Raw genomic sequence first — 6911 nt, 5'->3', positions numbered from 1 at the left:
TTTTTTTTTTTTTTTTTTGGAGGGGAAGAGCAGAAGCATAGAACAACTGACAACAGGGCTAGGTCCCAGGCAGAAGGGGCTGCTCTGCAGGAGGACGGGGCAGCAATGCCAGTGCAAGTGGCCAGCAGCCCACCCAGCTCGTGGACTTCGGCTCCACACCTCAATCCTGCAGCCACCTGGGCTGTCCCCTGCAGGAATAGCAATGGTTTCCACTCCTGTAGAGGAGCAGGCAGGAGGTTCCAGAAAGTTCCTGTGGGGCAGAAAGATGGTAGGCCTGAGGGGCTGAGGACGATTTGTTGAGATCCTTTGTTTGCACCTAGCTCAAGTGAGAGGAGCAGAGAGCTTTGGGGGAGTGGAAAGGAATGAGAATGGACAGATTCTAGGGAGTTATTTGAGGATTAACACTGATAGTACAGAAAATGGTGTGGCCTTGGAGACTTACAGATTAAAGAGGTTGTAGCTAGAGACAGAGGAGATAAAATGATCCTCAGGAAAGAGGAAAATAAAACCCTGCCCTCTGAGTCGACAGAGCATGAAAGGGCTTTTATACAAAACGCAAATAATGCTGCAATTTTTCATAGGCCTATCCTGAATTTGTTTCTGTTTTACTATTTTATTTTAATTTTTTGCCCTATAATACAAACCTGGTAAGAACTCTCTAACGCTAACAGGTCAGTGCGTGGAGAACATCAGTGTAAAAAGCACCCTTCGGCTAACCGTCTGGGGGTACAGTCGTCCTGGCTGGAACATTGCTGATTGTGTTTGGTTTCCCTCTGTGGGATCCTCACACCCCTTAAAAATGGTTCCTTCCTCACATATCTTTTCCCAGGGTGGAAACAAAGAAGCAACAAGGACAAAAGCTGGAAGGAAAGGGGCGCTTGATGAAAAATGAGAAAGTTTCCAAAACCAAGAGTAGGCCCTTCACGAGGTGATTGTGCAGGGGGCTGCCGAGGCAACTGGCACCTTAGACAAATGAGCCGGGGAGGGGGTGGGAGGCTGTGGCCTGAGTTTCTCAGAGGATGGCCCCACCACGGGGTCAGGTTCTCACAGACAGGAACTGCTTTCTACACCCTGCTGTGCTCAGTGTGTTGGGGTGGGCACCCACACCTTGCAGCATCAAAGGTGTTTCCAATCGTCCTTGAGTGTGTTCTCTCCAAACATCCATTAAGTGGAAAAGTGAAAGGAGAGTAATCCCACTCTCAGAGTTGGGTCCATGTTCTTCCATTTAAACAACAACAACAACAACAACAAAACTATTTTCTTTTCCTCTCCATCACTTTTTTAAATAAAGAAAAAAAAGAAGGTCCCATCAGTGTTCCCCCACAAGCCATTCGGCAGCAGCTTTCTGCTCTGAGACACATGGAGGACTTGGGGCAGGCAGGAATGAGGCCGGTGCACCCATATTCCTGGACATTAGACGACCTGAGGGGTGGTCTAGGAGGGCCTCCTCCGTGGCTGTCAGGAAGTAAGCTCTCCATCTATTTCCCATCCACCCCACTGCGAGTAGCACCCAGCTGAGGACCAGAGAGAGGACTTGCAAGGGACAATTAAATATAGGCCTTTGTACCAGGAGCTTTGCTTGCTCCCTGGGGAAGCAGGCTCTTTGAATCTTGGACTGAATTTCAAATAAATCTCCAACAGAACTCAAATTCACTTAGCAAATGATAGCTTATCCTGAACATTTTGACCCAAGACAGGCTAGAAGCTCTTAAATCAAAGCTGTCTTCGAGTGACTACACAGGAAAACAGTTTCAACTACTGTTTTTCTTCTTGGTTACCATCAGAGGTGCATGCTTTTTGCTAAGTCATACACACGTGAAAAGGTGGTCCCATGGTTTGAGAGGAAGGCAACTGAGAAGGAAGATATAAAGGCGGGGGTGGGGGGGAGGCTGACATTTGCCATTCTGATATAACCTCAAAAGGTTTTCAGCTTGCTCGCACTATCAAAAGGCAGGAGAATTCAATTTCTGCCACTCTCCCACTTAACTTCACAGGGCAGCCCAGATTCAGAGAAAATTGTGTTTCTAAAGCTGAGCTTGGAGGTCCAGATCTCAGTATATACATTAGCACATTTTAATCATTAACAGAAAGGACAAAGCTCTATGAAACTTAGCAGGCTGGGGCTACAGGCCATTTTCCCATTCAATTAGAGGACCAGTTTCCAGTCCTGTATTATTTTAGTTTATGAAGCTGCCTGGCTGAAACATCCGCTGACAACTCTTTTTTGTTCTCAATGAATGTGCTTTTCAGGCTTTCTTTCTTTCTTTCTTTTTTTTTTTTTTTAAAAGGCATTTTATCCATCTGTGATGGATATTAAGCCAACTTTTTATTTTTGGTCAGTATAAACAGTTAATTGCTTTGATAAATTGCTTCTTATTTTAGGAGTCACTGAAGTCATATTAATTATAAGGGCTTGTTTGCATAAACGTAAAGAGACTGCAAACATTCACACTAAATACACACACAGGAACGCATCTGTTAAATAATACGAAGCCAAACTGGAGGCAAACCGATTTTTCAAAATGTTTGCCTTTTGCCCAGATTCAATGCCATCTCCTCCCTGAATGGCGTAACGAGCTGGACGACATATATAAAATTAAGCATCATACTTGAGGCAATACATTTTTTAAAAAATGTAACCTTCTGGGTTGAGATCTCAAGCATGTGCGTTTGTACCAGTTGCCAAAATCACAAACATAAATTTGATCCCTTCTAATTCAAATTCTTTCTAGGACTAAAAATAAGGCTTTTAACATATGCATTACCTATAGCCTCGGGAAACCTCTATATTTAAAAAATTAAAACGCTGTTCACTATCCATATAACCAGCTTTCTCAAAGATGACAGTTTTTAGTTTGCTGCTTGGACCATGTGAATTGTGACTTAAAAAACTCTTCCAAGAGTTGAGACAGTTTGCAAGTTTAAAAGGATGTATATGACTGGACTTTCCTCTGTTTCTGAAAAACAAAAATAAGTGTCTGCTTCTATTTTAAACAAAAGGTTTGGTAGAAAAACTAAGTGTTCAGAAAAATGAAAACTGTCTGTGAGAATCGGCTCTTGATTTGGTTAGGGAAAGTTCAAAAGTTATAATCTGATATGGGAGCAGAGTTAACATCATTCAGTAGAGAGGCAAACATCCCCAAGCGATCACTTGCCCTGGGAGATGCCCTCCTCAGTAAGAATATGAGGAAACACTAAAGACTTTTTCTTTTTCCCCCCCCTAACTTGCCAGGAGGCATGTTCGCTAGCCAGAGACACACACAGAGAGAAAGCACCTCCACAATGGGGCGTGGTCATGCCACAATCCCTTCTCCTCCATTTCTCCATCCTGTCTGGATTTAGGGCTCACACACATGTGCCTTAGGTACTTTTCAAGCTGCTGGGACCAGCCATTCAATTAGAGGACCAGTTTCCAGTCCTGTATTATTTTAGTTTATGAAGCTGCCTGGCTGAAACATCCGCTGACAACTCTTTTTTGTTCTCAATGAATGTGCTTTTCAGGCTTTCTTTCTTTCTTTCTTTTTTTTTTTTTTTAAAAGGCATTTTATCCATCTGTGATGGATATTAAGCCAACTTTTTATTTTTGGTCAGTATAAACAGTTAATTGCTTTGATAAATTGCTTCTTATTTTAGGAGTCACTGAAGTCATATTAATTATAAGGGCTTGTTTGCATAAACGTAAAGAGACTGCAAACATTCACACTAAATACACACACAGGAACGCATCTGTTAAATAATACGAAGCCAAACTGGAGGCAAACCGATTTTTCAAAATGTTTGCCTTTTGCCCAGATTCAATGCCATCTCCTCCCTGAATGGCGTAACGAGCTGGACGACATATATAAAATTAAGCATCATACTTGAGGCAATACATTTTTTAAAAAATGTAACCTTCTGGGTTGAGATCTCAAGCATGTGCGTTTGTACCAGTTGCCAAAATCACAAACATAAATTTGATCCCTTCTAATTCAAATTCTTTCTAGGACTAAAAATAAGGCTTTTAACATATGCATTACCTATAGCCTCGGGAAACCTCTATATTTAAAAAATTAAAACGCTGTTCACTATCCATATAACCAGCTTTCTCAAAGATGACAGTTTTTAGTTTGCTGCTTGGACCATGTGAATTGTGACTTAAAAAACTCTTCCAAGAGTTGAGACAGTTTGCAAGTTTAAAAGGATGTATATGACTGGACTTTCCTCTGTTTCTGAAAAACAAAAATAAGTGTCTGCTTCTATTTTAAACAAAAGGTTTGGTAGAAAAACTAAGTGTTCAGAAAAATGAAAACTGTCTGTGAGAATCGGCTCTTGATTTGGTTAGGGAAAGTTCAAAAGTTATAATCTGATATGGGAGCAGAGTTAACATCATTCAGTAGAGAGGCAAACATCCCCAAGCGATCACTTGCCCTGGGAGATGCCCTCCTCAGTAAGAATATGAGGAAACACTAAAGACTTTTTCTTTTTCCCCCCCCTAACTTGCCAGGAGGCATGTTCGCTAGCCAGAGACACACACAGAGAGAAAGCACCTCCACAATGGGGCGTGGTCATGCCACAATCCCTTCTCCTCCATTTCTCCATCCTGTCTGGATTTAGGGCTCACACACATGTGCCTTAGGTACTTTTCAAGCTGCTGGGACCAGGACTCAAACCATGGTCGGTCGGCCATGTGGGCTCCAGCTCCCATAACCACTAGGCCACGGGGGCCAGCCTGACCCTTAAGACTTTTCCTAGAAAAACACTGTCTATAGACTTAAAAAATATGAAATGCTTTCCTACCTATCTGCATAACCCTGCCGAAAACGGAGGTGTTATCCACGGTGCTGCAGTTCCACCGTCGGTGTCGGAATTGATACTGGCACTCTTTGATGCCCGTCTTCGCCCCTTCTCCGATGTACTGCATGTGGTCCTGATATAAGTGGCACAGTTTCTTCTGTCCTTGAGAAAGTCCTGCGAGTTGGCTGCAGAGGGGCTGCGCTCCGATAATATACACTTCTGACATCTGAACAGGGTTATTCATACCTAACGACCTGCACAGGGGGGCAGAAGTGCATTCAAGATTTACGTGAACTCTCGAGGTGGGCCCCCTGAAATACATGGTTTTAAGCACACAGATGCTTTTTCTCTCCTGCCTGTCCTCATGACAAAGTACGAGAAGGGCTTCATAAAACTCCTCTGTGTAAACTGCGCTCAGAAAACGGGGGTATTGTGTAGTCCCCGTCGTCCTACCATCTGGCTCCCTGGTGAGCGTGTTCATTCCCTTTCTTGCCTCTGTTGCCATGTATGTCCCTGAACCGATAGTTCCGAAAACCCACTCGGAAAAGGGAGAAACTGCGGTTTTGAGGACTGGCCTCTGACATGAGAGAGTGACTCACTTCACCCCGCCAATCGGGCCGATCTGCCTTGGAAACACATGAATGCCCAAAGTAGGCACAATTAGACACGGGGAGGAGATAGCAGTGCCTTTTGACTGATGGCAGAACAGAGGGACAAGTCTCCAGACTGAAGCAAATCCCCCGTGTTACTGGACATTTGAAAAGGGCTCCTTATGTATTGGGAAGGACCTAGGGCAGGCTAGGCGGGGAACACAAGTCATGTTTGACAGTCAGAAAAAGCGTTGTGCTTTTACAAGGGGAAAAAAATATATCCAGAATGCCGTCGGAAATCATCGGCTGGATATATCGCAGTCTATCTACGAGGCCCCAACCAGAAAGAAACCTCAGGCCAGGGGCATTGGACAACTTCTGGTTAACCTCCTTTTGGTCACATTTCAAGCCCAAATAGTTCTCCACTGGCAGTTTTGCTGTCTTCCTTGAGCTCTACCTACTTCAGTCTCTGTAGGTTAATAACCGCAAGTGACAGAAACTCAAAGTTGAAACTCATCTTTACCTACCAAGAAGTGGCAAAAAGTAAATTTTATAGATAGGCTTACAATGATTAGAAAAGTGCATTTCTGCTCCCCTTTAATACCTGCTGTGCAACAAGCATGCATCTGAACAAGGGCCCTTAGAGAAAAGGCCCAGGTTTAGAGGTTCCGATTCCCTATGGAGCTGAAGATATACGCTTTACATTAGCAAGTTAAAAAAAAGTCTAATTTAAATGTATATTCATATATCACATGGATATATTATAACCTTTTTCCTTTTGGTATTAAATACACTTACATTTCCTATTCAGCTTTAAATATTCCTGCATCATTTAAACAAATCTTTAAAAAAATAAAAAAAAAATAAAATGCGCAAGAATGAACTTACCACCAAGAATTGGCTTCTATTACAACCTGGGCGAAGGAGAAAAATATGGCCAAAGCCATTAGAAAGAACTTGGAAGACATTGCACGTCGAGCCGTCCCCAAAGCAACTCCTGGGCTTAATATTCCAATCGACTTCTGGAGAGGGAAGAAATGAGCAGATGTTTATGGCCTCTCAGATAATTTTCAAGCATACAAGTTTAAACAACGGAAGCATCGGGGTCTCTTAAGTTTACTGTTGATTGACTGCTCTTCTCCTCCGTGAGTTTTTTTGATGGCAAAATATAGGCAGTATCTTTTTCCAAATTAATCCACCCACGCAACCTCACCAGGAAATCTGATTTCGCTGGGATCCTGTGCGCGGGGCACGCCAGCGATTACAAACATGTCTCAATGCTGTTGAGTCAAAGCCCTGGTGCCAGGCGCTGCCTCCTTTCTGCTGGCTGAGTCCCGACCCCCACGTTCCCCTCTAGTTCGAGCTGCACTTGGTCCCTCCTCGGAAAGTCACTCGGGAACCCGCAGCCACCCTCGTCCTCTCCCCGACCTGGGCCGAGCAACAAGTGGAGCCAGAATTAATTCCATGGGCAAGAGGCGCGCGATGGCGAGTGGAGCGCGCTGCCGGCGGCTGCAGAGGAGGCGGGGTGGCCAGCGCGGGGGTGGGGGG

At 44.0% G+C, this 6911-nt stretch overlaps 1 protein-coding gene across 1 annotated transcript in view; it reads right to left on the bottom strand.

The window, feature by feature from the left end:
• Positions 1-6911, bottom strand: part of LOC102489573 (protein Wnt-5a) — a 19598-nt gene that overhangs the window by 5984 nt on the left and 6703 nt on the right. The window contains exons 2-3 of the mRNA XM_014585778.2: positions 6252-6385; positions 4777-5027 (exon numbers count right to left, since the gene is read on the bottom strand). Of these exons, the coding sequence (XP_014441264.1) occupies positions 4777-5027; positions 6252-6385 (385 nt within the window). The remainder of the gene's footprint in view (positions 1-4776; positions 5028-6251; positions 6386-6911) is intronic.

Source organism: Tupaia chinensis, unplaced genomic scaffold (genome assembly GCF_000334495.1).
Source record: "Tupaia chinensis unplaced genomic scaffold, TupChi_1.0 Scaffold000091_1, whole genome shotgun sequence".
Lineage (NCBI taxonomy): Eukaryota > Metazoa > Chordata > Mammalia > Scandentia > Tupaiidae > Tupaia > Tupaia belangeri.
This window is presented reverse-complemented; position numbering and strand designations above follow the sequence as displayed.